The sequence below is a fragment of the Pogoniulus pusillus genome, chromosome 19 (assembly GCF_015220805.1).
Source record: "Pogoniulus pusillus isolate bPogPus1 chromosome 19, bPogPus1.pri, whole genome shotgun sequence".
NCBI classification, from domain to species: domain Eukaryota; kingdom Metazoa; phylum Chordata; class Aves; order Piciformes; family Lybiidae; genus Pogoniulus; species Pogoniulus pusillus.
The window spans coordinates 10,978,918-10,998,366 of record NC_087282.1 but is presented as its reverse complement, the minus strand read 5'-3'; the positions used below and the strand labels follow the sequence as shown (position 1 = coordinate 10,998,366).

Here is a 19,449-nt window from a genome sequence, read left to right as displayed (position 1 = left end):
TTTTGTTCCTCCTGAAGACATTTCCTTTTCCTTTGTGTGCACCCAGCACCAAGTCACAAACCTCTCCCCATGTTCTCGGCCATCCCAGCTCTGAGTGCACACAGAACACTTGGTTGAAAAGGACCTCAAGGAGCACCTGGTCCATCCTCTCGCATCTCCACCGGTGCTGGTTTCTGGCTCTGTGCTGAGTGGCTCCCTGCGGCCGTGGGGGGGTGCTGGGTGAACCTCAACTCTTCTTCATCATGGGGTTTATCTTCCCCTTTCCCTCTTCTCTGTCCCTGCTGCTAACCCCCAGGGGTCTTTTCCTTCCCTGACAAAGCCTCAGGAGTGGTGCTGAGGGTCTGCCCCAGCCCCTCTGAACCTCCCTTTCGCGGGAGGCACAGAGCGAGAGTCCCCGCCGGGGTAGGGAGCACCGTGGCCCCTTGGCCATACCTCGGGCACCTCCGGGGAGGGGGACAGAGAGCAGCGCGTGGAGTCACGCGTGGGGGGCGGTGGCTGGCGGGGGCCGGGCCGGCGGCGGGGCGGGCACGGAGCGGAGCGGGGCGGGTGCCCGGGGCGGGGCGGGCGCGGAGCGGGGCGGGCTCCAGCCGGGCGCGTCCTGCCGCCGCTCGCCCTCCGCGGCCCCGGGAGCGGCCCCGGTTGCGCCGCCGTGGCGACGCGCGGGGGGTCCCGGGATGTCCTCGTCGCCCCCGGAGGAGTGCCGGTCGCCCGTGGGGCTGGACTGCTGCAGCTGCTGCCTGGACCTGGCCAACCGAAGCGGGCTGGAGGAGGGGGCCGGGGGCGAGAACAACAACCTGGGCAGCCCCACCGTCAGCAGCTTCCGGCAGCTGCAGGAGCAGCTGGTCCGCAAGAACCTCAACACCGACAAGCTGAGCTCCATCATGCGCCAGGACTCGCTGGAGCCAGTCGTGCGGGACCCCTGCTACCTCTTCAACCAGGGCATCTGCAACAGGAACATCGACCAGACACTGCTCTCCATCCTCCTGCTCTTCCACAGGTGGGTGTCGCCCACGTATGCCGAGGGGCTGCCCGTGGGCTGGGTGCCTCTAGAGCCAGACCCGGGATGGCTACGTGCTCGGGAGCTGGTAGTGTGGGGTGAGACGTAGGAACCACAGCCAGCGGGGCTGGCATCGGAGGGGGCACTCCTCTGACCCTGGGCTGGGGGACCCGTCTGACCCTAGAGCTGGGCAGGGCTTCAGTGCTGGGGGTTTCTAGGTGGGGAGAAGCATGATCAGCCGCGTGTGGCAGGAAGCCCAGTCTGCCCATTGTGGGTGGTGCCAGCCTCAGCCTCGGGTCCGGGTCCGGATGGCTGTGCCTTGTGATGGCCAGGGGTGCCCCTCTGTCGGTGCCCTGTGTCTGTCCGGGCAGTGACAACAGCCTGCAGCTGTGTGTCTTGGCCCCTGGACTCTGTGTTCATCTCCCTGGCTACATCTTACCCACACAGACATAGCCTGCGGGGGCATGGACAGTGCCCAGTATCAAATGGGCATCGCCCTCTTAGTCCTGTGTGGAGAGGGGCAGCTTGTCACTTGGACAGCCGTTGTGCTGCCTCAAAAGCCGCCTTCAGAGTGTGTGATAAACTGGGTAGGGAGCTTGAGAGAAGCTTCCCTCTTTCTCTCTCTGGAGTAAATTGAGCGGAGACAGACTTGGCCTCGGTGTCATTCCCCGTCCCTGGAAAGTGGCTATGCCCCTGACCGAGTTGCTCCCTGCGCCCTGTGCAGGCTGCAGTGGGAGGCGCTAGGAGCTGGTGCCATCGCCTTGGGCTTTACCCTGTCCAGGTTGGAGCAGGCAGGAGCATAGGATCCCTTCCTGCTCCCCAACACGAGCATTGCAGGCAGATGGGATGGACAGGGGTCCCTGGGGCTGACACCCTGCAGGATTCGCAGCTCTTATGAGGTAGACCCCAGGGTTATGAGGGGACAGAGCTGTCTCTGGTCCTGCACTGGCCCCTCTGGCTCTTTGATGGGGATGGCGCTGGTGCTCAGCTAGCCTGGAAACACTTGCGAGACAGCAGGGAGCAGTTGGTGCTGCAGGCCTGGGGGTCTTCATCCTGCCCTTTGGAGATCTGAGCTGGACCAGGGGCTCTGCAGGGTGGTAGCACCCGGAGCCGCCTGTGGCTTCGGCAGGCGAGACGCATCCCCATGTGGTCCACCAGTGCATGCATGGCAAACATCTCTGCGACTGGCAGGACAGGCGCCAGCTCCGGGGCTTGTTGCTGGGTTGCGGGTGGGTAGCATGCAGGTGGGTGCAGGCAGCACCCACAACCTGGCAGACACCTCCCCATTCCCTCTCTGTGCGCCTGCAGGTGTGCCCCGCGGCCATGCACAGGCGTCAGAGCTACCTTCGCTGCCCTGCCTGGCGCAGCAGGCGGGTGGGCTCACACGTGGCTGCCCCACGCGTGTGAGCCAGGCGGGCGGTGTGTGCCCGCCTCCGCGCCCAGCCAGCGTCTCACGCTGAGCCCAGCCGAGCAGAGCAAGGCAGGCTGCTCCTCGGAGCTGGCCTCGGCAGAAGGCTCTCCCTGCGCTTACATAACGCCAGGCTGCCGCTCAGGTGGGAAAGGAGGAGCTGGGACGCTCGCCAGGGCACCCAGCTCCTGGCAGTGCAGCGAGCAGCGAACCCACCCAGCCGGGAGAGAAATGGCAGAGAGAGACTTTGCTCCGTGAGGCTGCAGCCAGTTGGCATCACAAGTGGAGAGGGAAAGCAAGACATCATCCCTAGCATGGGCTGCCAGAGCTGGGTGTCAAAGCCAAGCATCGGGGCTGTTTGCCTGCCGAGGTGGTGGCAGTGCCCATGGGTGAGAGACAGGTGATGTGGGAAACATTTGCTGCTTTCATGCCCATCAGCCCAGGAGCAGGACCCACAGACCCTGGTGAGCATCAATCGTCTCTGCTGAAGTAGGGAGGAAGCAGCAGTGCCAGGGGACCAAGGTTTCTCCTCATCTGTGCCCCTTGGTGCTACAGTGCCCATGCCTGGTGCCCACCTCCATGCCCTGGTGTGTGCTGTATCTGGCGAGGCTCCAGACATTCCCTTTTACAACAGGCTGTGCCACAGCATGGTGTGAAGCTGTGGGGTTCCTCCATCACACCATGCTTCCAGGCACCCTGCTCTGGAGACCGCTGGAGTCATTCCCTATACCCCTGGGTGGCACAGCACAGCCCTGGAGGTAGGTGTGCCCACACCTGTGTTTGCTGCTGTTTTGCTCCAGCCTGAACTTTCTCCTTCTGGGGAATGAGCCAAGATACCCAAGAAGTGATAGCATGTAAAGCAGGGAATTGTGGGTGCCAGAGGAACACCTCGATAACAGGCTTGATAAAAGCACCCTTGCTGCTGGCATTAGGGAACCCAAGCAGGTTTGTGCCTCTTGTTTTAGCTGATGTGCTCCTAGCCTGGCACAGGAGGACAGGGAGGTTCCATGGATGCCCACAATTGTGCATGGCATGGGAGGACCAAGCAGCTGCATCTTGAGCCCAGGTCTGGTTCTAGGGCTGCTGGAGATAGTTCAGCCCATGATGGATCGAGCTCTGGACTCTGAGGGTCAGGCTCAGATCGGTGCTAGGGGCCTCAGGCAGCCCACATCCAGCATTTCCAGCCTGCAAGGGGTGGGGTGGGGGTTCCCTGGCTGTGTGGTGCCAGGATCTATGCTCCCTTTGCCCGCTGCAGGGATGCTCTGCACAGGGTAGGGATGCTCCAGACCAGGTGCCTGCAGGGATGATGCTCCTTAGGAGACTGTCCTGCTCTGAGACTTGTGGGGTTATCTTCCCAAAGGGCTTCTCCCCTCCATGCCCCCTCATGGGGCATCATTAACTGCTCTCCAGGGACACCAGGCTGTCACAGAAACACCAGGTACAGGTAGGCCAGCTACTACCACAATGAGTGACAGACCTCCTCCCCGCAGATGCCAGTATGGTGAGCTGAGAGGTCCCCACCATCCCTCCACAACATCAGCACTACCCCAAGATTGTTCGGCCCAGGCCCAGGTATAGCCTGACAGAGCATGGGCTGGGCAGAGCAGCCCCATGACTGTGTGGCACCTTTCCTGGTGCCATGGGGATGACAGGAGCTGGTGGTGTGGGAGGTGGGGAGAGCAACACCCTCCCAGGTGCCTACTGGTGTGTGATTGAAGCAGTGCCCCGCCTGGCTCTAGGGTGGGGAGAGGAGATATGTGCCAACCTGCTCGCCTACATCAACCTGCCCATGCCAGCTCTCATTGCCCAGCTTCTCCCAGATCACAACTGGCAGCCTGGCCAACCCGTGCCACATCCTGGTCCGGACAGTGAGGGCACAGCTCTGCTGAGCTGGACCCTCTCCAGGCACTGTGGGACCTGCTGCTCTGCAAGCAGAGTGGGCAATGACCTATCTTTTGGTCCAAGCCCTGAAGGGGACCAGCACCACCTTCCCCAGGTCCTGGGCCAGCCAAGGGAACTGCGGTGAGACCAGAAAGCTCTGCCCTGCACCAAGAGGCTGGGGAGGGGCAAGCTAGGATGGGAGACACCAGGCAGCACCATTCTCTTGCAATAAACTCAGGCTGGTGAGCAAGAGCTGCCCAGGCAGCGGTGCCAGGGTGGCATCTGTAGCATGGGACCATTTGTTCCCATGTGTCAGGTGTCAGTTTGCAATGTGGGAGGAGGAGATGAGGACCAGTGCCTAAAGGGCACCCAGGGAGCGCATTCCTGCGGGCGAGTGGGCAGGGGCACAAGGCATCATTGACAGAGAGGGGCTGTGGGGAGCAGCGTGAGCGTGAGAGGAGCGTGGGTGTGAGGCCAGAGACTGCCACGGGGCAGGGTGCCCGGGCAGGGGGCTGGCACAGCCACCCTCCACGCTCAGCACCAGTGTTTGTTTGCTGTGCTCTCGTAGAACAGGGCTGCACGTGGGCAGGCCCGTGCCCTGCCGCAGGGTCTGCCCAGCCACAGGCTGGCGATGCTGGCAGCTCTCACTGCAGCAGCCAGAGCCCTGGCTCTGGGCAGCAGCTGCCCCTGGCCTGCCCAAATGCTTCCACTGCCTGGAAGGTGCCAGGCAGCCAGTTTGCTGTGCCCACCTTGGCTTTTGTCATGGGCATCCTGCCACCCTGAGACCCCTGCCCCATGACCCAGCAGGTTTCAGGGTGACATTGTCACATACCAGGGGCTTCTGGATGGGGGAGCCCAGCAGTACTGGGCTCAGCCATGGCACACCATGTTCAGCAGGGCTGGCAGTATCATTCCTGTCCCTGGCAGCACCATGCCTGTCTCTGACAGTTTCTGTGAGACCCAGTTCCCTCCATGGAGCAAGGACATTGCCCCACATTCCCTGGAGTGCTCAGCCCCTCCAGATGAAACCATTTGCCCCATGCGACAAGGTTATAGCCAAGGAGGCCTGACACAACTGATGCCAATGTCAGCTGCCCAGAAATCTGTCACCTCAGCCTCCTGTCAATGCTCAGATGCTGCCTGTGTGCCAGGGCACGCACCCGGCTCCAAGCAAGACGGGTGTAGGGGTCCCAAGGACAGGCAGGGACAGCAGCACAGCCCTGGGGGAAAGTGCTGCCTGGGATTTATTTCAGAGATTGAACTTTAGATGTGGGAGAGGTTGGAGCTGAAACAGGCTACAGGGGTCTGCCCTGCTCCCAGCATCATGCTCCCCAGGTCTTTGGGGATCCATGGCCTGATGCTGGATAATGGACTGGCACTGCTGATTTTGTGACTCAGTTGGGGCTGAGGGTGGCACACAAGGGAAGATTTTTACAGCCTGGCTGGCATCTCATCTCCCATTGGGCATGGGCATAGGTGGAGTGGACAATGTCTCTGTGGGCACTCTGTGCCTCTGGGATGGTTCTTGGTGCTGATACTTAGCACAGCATGGCTTATGTGAGACAGAGGGCATGGGGCCACTGTGACCATGGCATCTGTATGTGCACTGTAAGATGTCTGCCAAAGTGAGGGAGGGTCCAGGCAGGTCCTGCCTTTGGAACGGGACTGAAAGCCTTTTCACAGAGGGCAGAGGACAGCCCCAGGCTACGGGGAGTGAGGTCTGGGGGTGGAGGCATTAAAGACTGCAACCTGTCCCAAACTCACGCCTTGGTGATGAGCTCTGAGTTAAATTTATCCAGGTTCTGCACATTGCTGGCTTGGGGACAGGAGCTTGTCAGCCTGTCCCTGCTTCAGAGTTATATATAATATATACATACATAGCTGAGGGGCTTCAGCTGCAGCTGCAGCTCTGCTGGCCAATGCCATGGGGCAGGACAAGGTGTCCCCATGGCACCAAGACACCATCCAGTGTCTCTTAGTGCCGCGGGGACACCTTATCCTGACAGTGATCCCCCCACATGGCACTGAGCAGGACTGCTCTGGCGGGTTTGGAGGCGGGAGATGGTCTCAGGTTGTCTCCAAGGGTTTGCACCCCAAGATGTCCCCTGGCAGCCGAGGCTGGAGGCACAGAGGGTCAGGGCAGCACTGCAGGTACACGTCCTGCTCATTGTCTTTCACGTTGTTATTGTTCCGAAATGTCAGCGGGGGCTGCGGGCCGGGGGAAGGGGGAGCTCTAACGCAGCGTCCCTGCTCAGAATGCCCGGGATGCCTGGCAAAGGCCAGGCTGGGTATTAATAACCTGCCGTGCCCAAGCCGCGCAGCCCCGGCGCGTCCTCGCCTGACCCCTGCGAGCCGACTGGCTCCGCTCTGCTCTTCTCCCGCTCCTCAGCACCCCCGGGACCTGTCTGTACTCACACACACACACCCCCCAACCCGGGTGAAGGGGTGATGAGGGGGTGCTAGGACCGCCTCCAAGCATCCTCCTCTAGGCCAGAGAGCGTCAGGCTTGGGCACCTCTGGGGAGGACGTGGAGAGCTCAGAGGTTCCCTTGGATACGGAGTGCTCCAGGCAGGAACAGCAGCTTGGGCTGCAGGGGTGCAAGGCACTGCTCTCGCAGCTCCCCAGCCTCTCTGCTCGCATTACATAACGAACCGGCTGCCAATTAGCACGCCGGGCACTCCCGCACGCCGCAGGGCAGCTGCTGCCAGCGCCCAACACGGCTGCAGAGCGCCCGCTCCCGCCCGGCCTGGCATCGCGCTGGGTGCATCACGGAGGCCCTGCGTGCGGGTTCCTCTTTCAGGCTGGGGATCTCCCAAATGGCAGCTGTGTCTGTGAGGGACTTGGGGAGGGCAGAGCCCAGGCTGGCAAGCCCTTACCCGTTCACTCAGGAGTTCATAGGTACCCGGTGGTGTAGGAAGTCCCTCCAGTATCACAACCACCTCTGCTCTGCTGTTGGTTCCCTGAAACTGGACCTGAGGAGGGCAGGACCTGGGGGTGATTCAGGGCAGGCTGTCCAAGATACCATGGGTTATGAACCGGGGACAGGCCTGAAGCTGCCAGCTAGGGCTGGCAAGAGCCCTGTGGGGCAGGGCAGGGCTAACCAAGGGAGGTGATAACAGGGAGTTCCCTTGCAGAACTCCACCTCACACGGCCTGTGGGTGTGAAATGCTTCCTCTGTGGACAGATTTGTGGGTGAAGACTCTGCTGTGGGTTCTGTCCATCCACTTCCAGGAGCTGGGTATCCCTGGCACACAAGAGACAGGGAGCATGGCCATGGGCTGGCCAAGCCACAAGGCTGGCAGGCACACCACAGGGGCTTTTGCTGGGCTGTGCCATACCTGCCACCCTTCCCCTGGCATTGTGCCACCACGGCATGCCGGGTAGGAGCCGTAGGGCAGCAAGGTGCTGAGGTTTGCTGCAGGGCTTCTGGCAGGGCACCTGCAGGGGCAGCAGCAGGGGCAGCAGTATGGTGCTGGTGTTGACATGCAAGGCAGGAGGCTGGGCTGCCTGGCAGCAGCCCTTTTCCCTCTTCACCTCCTGCACCAGCATGCTGGGGCAGGGGAGCCGTGGCTATGGGGGCTCCCTAAGTACAGCATGGCAGGGGCAGGTCTGCTGGAGCAGGGTCAGTCATTGCTGAGCTCCCCTCCTGACCCTGCTGTTGGGCAGGGGGGCAGCCGCTACTGGGGTGCACTGGCTGGAGGACAGGAGAGGAAGAAGGGTGGGAGGGGGGGCAGTGGCAAAGTTAGAGCAAAACTGCAGCTCTCAGCAGGCCAGCGCCGGGGTGTGCACTCGCACGCCAGAAAGCACAGAACTGGGAGTACAGCCAAGTACCTTTATCGGAGGAAGCAGGCAGCCCAACAGCTGGACCAGGGAGCCTGCCAGCTTCCCCCCGCCACTGCCAGCCCAACAGGTCCCCCCACCGCAATCCCTGCTCGTGCCTTGCTTGCCCGGCGTGGGGGGCATGTCCCTTGCCCACAGCCCACTGGAATTGGCTCTGCTTCCATAAGCAGTTAAAGGCAGGGGAGGAGAGGTTTCCCCTCATCCTTTCCACACAGCAAATCCTCCCTGGGCTTCCCCAGCATGGTGAGAGCCCTGACTGCTCTGCTCAGCTCTCACTGCAGCTCTGGTGCCCCCAAGCCCTGGCTCTAGCAAGGCCAGTGGCACTGGCTCTGCAGGCAGGGGCTTGTAGACCAGCCTGGGCACTGGTACCCAGGAGGGGTTGCCTTTTGCTCTGCAGAAGTACATGCCCTGGGTTGAGGGATTTATGAGCCTTTCAAGTCTTTGATGGGCATGATAGGTCCTCATGTCCCTTCTGGTTTCATGGAGCTGTTACAGGTTCCTGGAAGGCACCACCTAAGCTGGGGGATGTGTCAAGCCTGCAGTGAGCAGCTTGGCTGGGACATCTCGGGATGAGAGAAGGGCCACTGGGTGTGGTCCAGCAGCTCTGGTCCCACAGCACTTGGGACTGGGGCATCAGCCCCATTGCCTGTGCTACAGGGCTCCCAGGCCTGGTTCGGGATGCTGGTGGAGGGATCACCACACAGCTCACGGGCAGTCCCCTGGCATTACTTCTCCCTCCCCAGCGCCAGGATAGGGCTGTGGGGAAGAACTAGGGACTCCACAGACTTGTCCCCTACTCAGCCTCTCCTTCCATGAGGTGCCACAAGCCCCAGCCATCACCAATGTCCCCAGCATTCCTTTGTCAGATCCTACTGGGCACGGCTGGCACTGGTGCTGGGTTTACCAGTCCCCTTGGCCAGCATTGAAGTGACTGCAGGATTTCAGGCTGTGTAAGGCAGACTTTTCTTAGCTGTGTGTTTGCAAGCAGTGGCTTTTCCTTTCCTGCTCTGCTCTGACCCTTTGAGCTGGGGCTCTGGCTCTGCAGAGTAGCCTGGGCAGCCTTGGCTCTGTGCCTTTCCCGCGTTGCTCTCTGAGGCCAGGCAATAAACATTTCCCACGCCTCAGACCCTCTGAAGGGCCTTCCTCCCATTGAGCGGAGTCCCTGGGAGAGAGCAATCCAAGAACACTGCCACAGAGCAGTGGGAGCAGCCTGGAGCTGGGGGACAGCAGAGGCTGATCCAGGATTGCTCCTGCAGCGCTCCTCCCCCAGTCCCTAGCAGAGGACGGGGCAAGACAGTCCTGCAAGCATGTGGCACTGTGGTGCCTGGCACAGACTCGGTGCAGTACACTGGATGTGACAGCGATGTCTTGTCCCTAGTGACATAGGGATGGGAACATGTCCCTTGATCCACAACATGGTGCAGGAGATGAGAGAGATGTTTCCATCATCCTGCTCCCTGTTGTGCCACACTCCTGCCAGGCTGAGCCCTGCAGGGTCTGCAGCCCAGCTGCCTTCATGCCTCTGTGTCCTGTTGCAGAGGAGAAGGGTGTCATTAAATGTCAGAATGGCACCTCCTGGGCTGGTGCACACACTGTGTGTGGGCTGGCTGGGGTCTGCTGGCAGCTTTGGGGTATCCTGCAGGGTCATTGCTGGGGATGGCATCAACAAATGGCTAGTGCCAGCATCTCTCCAAGCTGCTCAATGACAGCCACGGGGTATTTTTTCTCCAGAGAGCACAACAATTAGTGTCACAATTACCCTGCATTGCTGTTACTGTTCCCAAAATAACCACAGGCACCATCCAGGGCCCTGCCTGGTGAACCTCCCATGGCTACACATGAGGCAGGAGCTGCTGTGTCACTGCCCCCTGCTCACACTGGCCACTGGCTCACACCACTGGCCCCTCTCACCAACCTGCCCATCACCATGGCCTCTGGCGAGTCCACGGCCCCTGCTCTTTAGGAAGAAAATCAGCGGGCACTGACCAGCCTGCTTTGTTGTTGCCAGCCCCTGAGGAGCAGGAGTGGGGCAACGGCAGAGGAAGCAGATGCCTGCTGGAGTGGAGCCAGCAGCCCTGCAGGGCCGGCTGTGGGGGGCTGGGAAAGGGCTCCCCCACGCCTCAAGACGCAGCTGGAGCCCCATGCAGGGTGTGCTGCTGAGGGAGACCTTTGGACACCCCACAGGCTCCGGAATAGGTCCCTGGGGAGAGCAGAATGTGAAGCGGGGACCCAGTAGCGTGCTGTGAACTACCGCATCCACCCCTAAGGTGCCAGTCGGGCTGCAGCAGGGACGCTCCGTGGGGCAAGGGTGCCCCCTCTACATACCACAGCTCCCACAGCATGCGTGCAGGCAGGAGCCTGCGGCTGCGTGGCTGAGTCAGGGCGGTGCAGGCGGGGGGGGGGGGGGGGGTTTGCAGAGCGTGCATGCAGGGTGCGCGGCTGTGTGCATGCAGGGTGTGGACCCGCCTGCGCGCAGCATGCATGCCCATGTTGGCATGGGTGCCTGTGCAAGCAGGGTGCACGCCTGTGTGCAGGGAGGGTGCATGTCTGTGTGCACGGCTGCGTGTCGGCAGGGTGTGCAGCCTCCTGCGAGCAGCGTGCCTGCCCATGTGAAATGCATATGAGCCTGCGAGGGGCGTGGGCGTGCCGGCGTGGAGGGGTGTGCCCATGCGCGCAGGGCCCACACGTGTGTCTGCATGTGTGCAGGGCCCGCACGTGTGCGCAGGAATGGATGAGCTGCGACGTGTGCCTCTGCTTGCACCCAGAGGTTTCTGCAGCGGGAGCCAGACCCCCGGGGCGTGTGGGAGTGGCGGGATGCAGTGGAGCGAGCTGCATGCCTGCCAAGGTTGTGCCCCACACCCAGTGTGCTGTGCTGCCCTCCCTGGGATTCCTCATTCCAAAGAGAAAGCAGAGACTTCTGCACTTCCACCCTTGAGAAGGGGTGCTTCATCCCTCCTTTGGGGGGTCTCGTGGCAGGCGAGCATCCTTCCCAGCCCACCCCCAGGCAGTGGTGGCATGGGCAGGGCTGGGCAGGATCCCAGGAGAGGTGGCAGGTTGGCAAGGAGCTTGCTGCTGTTTGGTTTTGCATAGCCTTGGCACTATGGAAGAAATGTCGGAGGTGGCAGAGCTGAAGCAATCTCTTCCTGCTGCGCCTCCCTGTGCCACTCCAGCAGCTGTGGAACCCACCAGCTGCTCCCCAGCCCTCAATGCATGGGGAAGGAGCTGGGCAGGGCTCAAGACCCCAGAGCCATGGGGCAAGGGCCACCAGCCAGGCTCCATCTGCCCATCCTAGAGCACTTGGTCCCTGGCACTCATAACTTTGGACTTTCCTTTGGGAAAGCAGCTGTGCCAGGCCTGGGAATGCCATAGCATGGTAGATGGGGATGTGGGGAAACTGAGGCACAGCTGCCAGGACTGGAGTCTACACACCCTTTCTCCCTGCTGCTGACCACCTCTCTGCAGGAGACAGAAGGTGGCACAAGTGGTGATGCAGCCAACCACGGGAGCGAAAATATTTCTCTCCTCCTCCCCTGCCACCTCCAAAGTGAGACAGGGAACCTTCCTGGAGCCGCAACAGGAAACAGCCACGGAACCCCTGGGGTGGGTGGCCTGGGCTTGTCCCAGCAGAGGGACAGAGCTGTGTCCCATGTCCTGGGGGCTGCCACCCTGCCCACTCCCAGCCACCCTGGGCACAAGCACACAGAGGGCATCTTTCATCTGCCCGTGGAGGGGGGCAGCTGCCCGCTGCCTGCTCCAGGCTCAGCACCCGCGTGGTTCAGGGTGGCACACTGGCCCCTGAAAGGGCCAATTGAGTGTAGCTGAGGTCATCCACCGGCGTGTTTACCCCGTGCCCACAGCCCCGGGATGCGGCCAGCACCCAGGCTGTCCCTGCCACCAGCTGGACAGGGATACACGGCAGCGGGCAGAGCTGGCATTGCTGCCAGGGAGCGGAGGTTCTGGAGCAGGGTCAAGGGTATCAGCATGGCCTTCCAGCCACCGTACTCCCCAAGCCTCTTCAGGAGAAGGGACTGGTAAGTAGGGTCTGGCGTGGGCAGGGTTGGGTGACATGTGCCAGCCCCAGAACTGGGGGGACAAGTGTGTGCCAGCTCTGTGCAGCACCAGCCCCCCTGCACGTGCTAGGCTGATGGTGGCACAGGGCAATGTGCATCATCCCCCCACAGGGGAGGGACAAACGGGTCCCACACATGTCCTTCTGGAGAGAAGCAGCCCTCCCATGGGCAACTCCCCTACCAGGGAGATGAAGCTGTCTCGCATCCCCACATCAACCCGGGGTGCCTCAGGGCACCTGCACATGCCCAGCTATGGTTCATAGGCAGGACAATGTCCCTCATGAGGCGCTTGTGTCCTTTGCCACTCTGGACACTGCTCCTCATCCTGCCCTGAGCAGGAGGCAGTTTTGGGGAGAGCAAGCTGGCAAGGCTGTGCTTTTAAGAAGCAGCCATGCCGCACTGTGCCTCAGTTTCCCCTTCTGACAGCACAATGCCCCTCTGCTCCCCCTCAGCCCTTTCTCCAAGGAGGGAGCACTGCGACACACTTGCTGATTGGGGCTTCTTGAGTCCCATCTCGTGCTGACACACTCCAGCCAAGTGATGAGCACCTTTGGCACCTCTGGACTGGCGAGCTGTGGTCCTCTGCACCTCTGGGGTGAGGTGTTCCTTCCCGCACTGAGGATGCTGCACTGTGGCACAAGCTCATATGGAGTTTTGATCAGCTTCAGCTTCTGTCATAGCTTGCCAAGGACGAGCCCACAGGGTTAGTGGCAGCAAGGTGACCGCCTGGGCACGGGGCAAAGTCTTCCCAGGTTCGGGTCCAGTTCCAGGTGCAGGTCAAGGTGCAGGACTGGGTGCAGGACCGGGAGCAGGTCTGGAAGGCAGAGAAAAGCATGGGGCTGGCAGAGTAGCCAAGAGCAGGCAGTCGAGCACTAAGGGAGAATCACCCTGGGGGGAATGCTAGCCTCATGACCCCCCATATTGCTGAAGGTGTTCTGGGGGGCCTTGCACAGAGGAAATGGCACAAGAGGCTCTGCGGGTGTAGTGTCAGACCGCGTGTCACCCTGCACACCCGTGTGCACACGCAGGGCCGCCATTCCCGGGTGTGCACCCCCAGCAGCCCACGTAAGCCCCACTGCCTTCGGACACCGCAACCTCTGCTCAGCCCCGGCCCCGGCCCCGGTGCAGACCGAGCCCAGCTGCAGTGCGGGCCCCGGCCGCGGGGCGGCCCCCCCCGTCCGGCGCAGCGTTATGCAAGGGCGGGCGGGGCCGGGGAGGCTTGGCACCGGGGGCGGCTTGGCACGGACGGGTTGTTGTTGCCTGCCGGGGTTGTTTTGAGCTTTGGGGCTGTTGTTCCCTCCCTGTTTTGTTCCGCGCACCCGCGTTGTTTTTCACTCCCGTTTCGGGTTTGCGCTCCCGGTTTTGCTTTGCACGCCCGCAGCTGCCTCTTGCCCTCCTGCACACCACCACCACCCCAGGGCCCTGCTGTGCACCCCAAAATACAGAGCGTGGTGCCTCCTTCTCCCAGACACCTGTCAGGTTCCCCCCCACAGCTGCACCTCCAACACAGGAAAGGGGTGCTGAAGAATGGGGGAGGGAGGGTGGGTGCCAGGTAGTTCCAGGGGCCGATGGAATACCAGGGCTCAGGTTGCAGAAGACGAGGGGGGCAGAAATGGGTGCACAGATGAGTGCAGAGTGGTGAGGACACAGTGCTGGGAGGGCAAGGGCCCCGCACGGGGAAGGGGCTGTGCTGCGGTGGGGTGCAAGGGTGCAGCCCCTGAGTGCAGGGGTGCACGGTGCAGGGATGCACACTGCAAGGGTGCACTGTGCAGTGCAGAGACGCAGCACCGTGTGGTAGGCGTGCAGGGGTGCTGTGTAGGGGTGCACGGTGTAGTACTGGCGTGCAGTACCGGGAGCAAAGGGTTAACGGTGCAGTACCGGGAGCAGGGGGCCCGGGCGCGGCGCTGTGCTGCTACGCCTGGGCCCGTTGGCCCCGCCCGCTGGGGCGGGCACCGCCGATATAAGCGGGGGGCGGTGCGGAGGTCGCTGCAGTGCGTTCGTCTCTTTCCCTTCGAGCTCGTCTCTGCAGCCGTAGCCATGAGCACCGGCATGTACCAATCCCCCATGGAGGTGGCTGTCTATCAGCTCCACAACTTCTCTATCTCCTTTTTCTCCTCCCTGCTGGGGGGAGACGTGGTCTCCGTGAAGCTCGACAACAGGTAGGCGCAGCCCTGATACCGGCCACTCTTGCCCCGCCGCTCTCCGCCGTGGCCCGAGGCACTGCATTGCCCGGGTGTGTATGTTGGGGGGGGGGGGGGGGGGGTCGCGATGCATTGTAGCTCCGCAGGAGGGGCGCCCGGTGCCGTGATCCCGAGTGAGGGGAGCTGCGGCGCGTTGCAGCAAGGGGTGGAGGGGTCCCGGTGCACGGATCTGCGGGAAGGGGGTGGTCGAGGTCCGCTGCTGACGTTTGCCCTCTGCTCTTTTCCAGCGCTTCCGGAGCCAGCGTGGTGGCCATCGACAACAAGATCGAGCAGGCAATGGTGAGCAGCTGCCCCCCTGCACCCCTGCTCCTCATCCCTCGGGGGCTGTGCCCGACTCGGGACCAGGTCCCCGTTCCTCGTGAGGGTGCTGTGCCCGCACTAGGGATCCGCATTCCGAAGCCGGTTGCTGGGCAGAGCAGCTCCTTTGTCTGCCCGCCGCAGCTGCCCGGGCTCAGGCAGCGCCGCAGTGCGCAGGGAGCTGCGGAGCGGGTGGAGTCTGGGAAGGACCCTCCAGGGATGGGGGGTGACCAAGACAAGTCCCAGGGCTGATGAGGACCTGCAGGCTGCCAAACCTCCACCTGGAGGCCTGGAAAGAGTTTCTAGATGCAGCAAAATGGGGGGGGTACCTGGGTGCTGATTTGAGTGGAGACTACAGTGAGTGAGCATCCAGCCCTGGCTGGGGTAGGGGAGGTGAGCAGCCTTTGGGGAAAGTGACACTCGTTGAGTGCCTGGCAGGAGGATAGAAGCAACCCCCAGGGTGTAACCTTGAAGTAATCGATCTCTTCCATGGCCTTTTGCAGGATCTAGTGAAAAATCACCTGATGTATGCAGTGCGGGAGGAAGTAGAGGTCCTGAAAGAGCAAATTAAAGAACTGTTGGAGAAAAACTCCCAGCTGGAGCGTGAGAACAGCCTCCTGAAGACCCTGGCCAGCCCCGAGCAGCTGGAGAAGTTCCAGTCTCGGCTCCCTGCGGAGGTCCTGTGCCCCGAGGAGCAGAGCCCCGGGGTGGCTGCCCCGGCCCAGCACTCCAGGGGCTCTGCGGTGTAAGGTGGCTCTGTCCTTGGGGTGGGCAGAGCCACAGAACTCTTTCTACTTAATCTCCTGCAAAATCGTTTTCGCCTTCATCTCACACGAAGGACTGCCAGAACCCGGCGCTGAGCCGTTGCCCCCCGGGCGAGCCTGGCCAGCCAGCAGAGCCAGTGGCAGTCTCCTGCACGAGGATGCTCTTCTGCCAGGGAGACGTGGGCAGCCGACCCTTCCCCATCCAGCCACCTGCCGTGTGCCAGGAGTGAACCCATGGCCTGCCTGTCCTGGGCTCTACTGCAACCTGGGTGTCTGCAGCACCCTGGCACCTTACTGGGAGTCCACGGTTGGAAGGAGCACGTGCCAAGCCCCTGTGCCTTCGCTGCACTCTGCAGGGAGGGTCTCTTTCTGGCAAAGCCTGATGTTGGAGGAAGACCATTGTTTAGTGAGTGATGCAGATGTGTCCCGCTGCCTACCTGCCCAGGAGCGTGCCAGCCCTGCGCCTGACCCTGAGTGGCACTGCTGGTGGCAGTGATGGTGTAGAGCACGGCTGTACACACATCAGTGTGGGGATTACAAAGAGAGAAAGCTTGGTTCGTTAGTTTGGGCAGCTTCTGTAGCTGTATCTGTGTACAAACATATGCACGAACAGTGCCCGGCTCCGGGCCAGCCGTGCCCACCTCTGTACAGCCTGGGACCTGGAGGCAGGACTGGAAGCCAGTGGCTGTAACTGGGTGGCCGGCACTGCAAGTTGCACGGAGGAGGGGACAGTCACCCCTCACTGGCATTACCGTGCCAGCGCCGTGAGGATCCAGACTGACTGCTGGGCAGAGCCACCACAGGGACTGTGCTTCATCCCTGGGCTGGAGGGAGCCAGCCTGCAGCTGGGGCTCCCTGCCTTCCCCAGCCAGCTCTCTGGGAAGTGACAGGATGTCAGAAGCGGTGACACCGTTGTGTAAATCTAGCTAGAAATGGCAATAAACTTTACTTTTTATATAAACATGTGCCCAAAGCTGTGTGTCTGTGGCTAGGGTGGGGGGAGGGGACGGTGTGGGTCTCTAGGGAAGGGGCTGGGGCTAGTGGGATACTGAGCTGAAACCTGCCAGGTGCTGGACTGGGCACACCTGGCAGCTCCTTGCCTTTGAAGGGGGTCACTCTTCCCCTAAACCATCCTGGTTGGGCCAGGATGGTGTTTTGGGGATGTGAGCAGGAACCTCCCTCCCAGGGGCTGCATGAATGGCAGGGAAAGGTGCCCTGGCTTGCTAGGACTTTGTCCTGGGTGCCCTGTCTGTGACTAGGGCTGTGTGCTGGGGGAGCAAGCTGGCAGAAGGTTCTCGAGCTTTGTGCCTCTATCTCTTTTCTTCCTCCAGTTCAGTTGCTTCTCACACCCTGAACCATAAGGTGAGGGTCGGAGGATGGCTCAGCTGGGCTGGGCAGTGCTGGATGGGGGCTGAGGGTGCCCCGGTGTTATCCTAAGGTGTAGCCAGCCATGGACTTAACCCTTGGGGTGTGTGGGAAAGACAAAAGCCTTCCACTTTGGGATTGTCGGATGGCTGTGCTGTTTGGGTGAGGGCTAAAGGCTGTTGGGTAACAGGAGAGACAGAGATGTGTGAGCAGAACCCCAGCCCAGCAGTGTTCTCCCCTGGACACAACTGCTTGGCAGGGAGGTGCCTCTGCTTTGGATTTCTGCTGTAGTGTGGGTGACAGGGCCCCAGCCTGGCTGAGTCACAGCAATGCTGGGGAGCCCAGGGCCTTGGCTCCCTGGCAACACCAGGTAAACAAAAAACACAGGCTGAGGGGACTCAAAACCGTTACGGGGTGCCTGTCCCCTCCCTGTCCTGGGACTGTCCCCAGCCACAGCTGCGTGCTGCAGACACTCCAGTGCAGTGGCTCTGTGCACACCATGGGCATACAAGTGGCTGTTTTTCCTGCTGGGTCCAAACAGGTTCACACACTGCAGTACCATCTGCATGCAGAACCCTTGCACCCATAGAGGAGGCAGCAAGCCAGAGGGCACACATGCAGCACACCCCCAGTGCTGCCAGCCTCTTCGGTGATGTAGCTGCTCTGGAAGGGCTGTTTCCCACCAGAGCTGGATGCTAGTTGTGTATGCACTGACCACTGTAGGAAGTGCTGGGGATATCACTGGGCTCTTGGCTGCTGGGAATTGTCTGCCTGTCCTTCTGTGCCTCTTTAGCCAGGGAAGGTTTGGGCTGCAATGATGAGCTCTGTAACACATCACTCCACTTGCACTGAAGGGCTGTAGAGAAGGCCATTGGAGATTGGAGCTGTGTCTGTCACCTCTCCCTGTCCTCTGTCCCCTTCTTGCCTGCCCCATAGCCACTGTTTGCCTTTGTGCAGAGGGAACAGGCCATAGCACCCAGGCAGATCCCACTTATCAAAACCATTCAGCAAAACCTCTGGCTCCAGATCAGCTTCCTCCCACGGGTGGGCAGAGCCTTCTCCTGTCCCACAGCATGGTGTGACACAGTGCCAGCCAATGGCACAGGGCAATCCTGACAGAAACCCCTCCCTGCAGCTGGCACATGCCACCAGGCTGCACAAGGCTGAGCCCAGCCCTGGGGGTCCTCTGGGAACAACAAGGGAGGAAGATGAACCCTTGGGCTCAGCACCCAGCAAGCTTGTAGGTGTAGCAGCCAAGAGAAGGGGCTGCCAGCCCCACCTCTGGGGTGCTTGGGGCCCGTCTTCCATCTCTAGGTGCTGCAGGAGGTCTCCCAGCATCCCTAGATCACTCTATGTCCTTCCCAGGCCTTCTGGTTATGGAAACACCCTTCCCAGACTGCACATCCACTCTGTCTGGACAGGATGTCCCCTTTCCTGTACCATGTCCCCTTTGCTACGCCACAGGCCCTGAAGGAAGGGTACAGGTCGTGCAGCACCCAAAATGAGATAAAGGCCCCTCCCTTCCCTGGCACTGCACTCTTTGGCTCTTTGCCCTGCCAGCCAGCCCCTGATGCAGCATGAGTGCCAGGGTGGTGTGGCACCCAGTCCTCTCTAACAGCCGTGTGCTCCCTGAGCATAAGGAGGCAAACCCAGGCAGCAGAAGGGGAAGCAGAGCCAGACCCTAGGACAAAGCAGAGCTGAGCTCTGCCTGGGCACACGGCAGGAGCTGAGCTGGGCTCCCTCGGGTTCATACCACCCTGCTGCCCCCAGTGAGCCAAGATCAGTAGGTGCCTGTGGTGGGGACGAAGGTGACCGCAGCCTTTCGGGCACTGCAGGGTTAACGTTGCACCGCGGCCATCTCCTCGGCCGCCTTAGATATAATCTATTTTGCTGGAGGCTTCAGAGGGAGCTCCTGCTGAGCAGAGTGGTGCTTGCCAGGACGGAGCAATGCAGTCGACCTCGGACCCCTGGTACCCCTGACCCCAGCACCCTTGATGCCCACAGGGGCAGCAAAGGTGGCATTAGGATGGGATAAAGTTTTGTACCCACTCCTTATCCCTTGTCCTTGAACCAGGTTATGTCTAAGCTGTGGAAGAGGATGGGGATGAGGATGGAGGTGGCATGAGATGAGGATGGAGAAGAGGATGGAATGGGGTTGGGGATGGAATGGAAGTGGAGATGTGGGCAGGATGAGGATGGGAGTGAGGGTAAGGTGAGATGGGGATGAGGATACTGATGGAAGTGGAAGGAGGATGGGGAGAGGAAGCGGAAGAGGATGAGGAACATCCCTCTTCTTCCCCCATTTCTTGCTGGACTGAGCTTCCATGGCTACCTCCAGCTGGAGTCTGGGTCAGCTCTGCACCAAGATGGAGAAAAGAGGTTGTAGGACTTTTTGTTGCAGAGGCAGGGAGTGCCTGTGTAGCTGATGCTCAGTGCAGTGTGCATTGTGCAAGCAGCTGCCTGGAAGGATGCCTGAAATGGCATGGGGGCAAGAAGGAGGGTTTGGAGGTCCACAGGAGAGTCAGGTGTATGTGAGGAGATACCCCAAGCTCTGCACACTCTTGCTCTCTCCACTGCACACCATCTGGGAAGGCTTTGCTGCAGCCAAGGCATCTGCCTTATGCAA

The 19,449-nt window shown here is 61.2% G+C and overlaps 1 protein-coding gene across 2 annotated transcripts; it reads left to right on the top strand.

Annotated features, from left to right (window-relative positions):
- The first annotated feature begins 576 nt into the window (after positions 1 to 576).
- TSC22D3 (TSC22 domain family member 3) lies at positions 577 to 16,419 on the top strand. Of its 2 annotated transcripts, none has more exons than XM_064159224.1 (3): positions 577 to 997; positions 14,625 to 14,676; positions 15,198 to 16,419. In XM_064159224.1, exons 1-3 carry the CDS (start codon positions 675 to 677, stop codon positions 15,441 to 15,443), a joined length of 621 nt encoding a protein of 206 aa, XP_064015294.1. In that variant the 5' UTR covers positions 577 to 674; the 3' UTR covers positions 15,444 to 16,419. The 2 variants fall into 2 exon arrangements, with proteins under 2 accessions (XP_064015294.1, XP_064015293.1); XM_064159223.1 differs by lacking the exon at positions 577 to 997 and adding an exon at positions 14,089 to 14,355.
- Positions 16,420 to 19,449: the final 3,030 nt, after the last annotated feature.

What these genes read in the sequence shown, in the direction of transcription:
- TSC22D3 (XM_064159224.1), top strand. Translation starts at nt 675, where the DNA reads ATGTCCTCGTCGCCCCCGGAGGAGTGCCGGTCGCCCGTGGGGCTGGAC. An exon ending in ATCCTCCTGCTCTTCCACAG is followed by an intron (nt 998 to 14,624) that starts GTGGGTGTCGCC and finishes GCTCTTTTCCAG; the next exon opens with CGCTTCCGGAGCCAGCGTGG. An exon ending in ACAAGATCGAGCAGGCAATG is followed by an intron (nt 14,677 to 15,197) that starts GTGAGCAGCTGC and finishes GGCCTTTTGCAG; the next exon opens with GATCTAGTGAAAAATCACCT.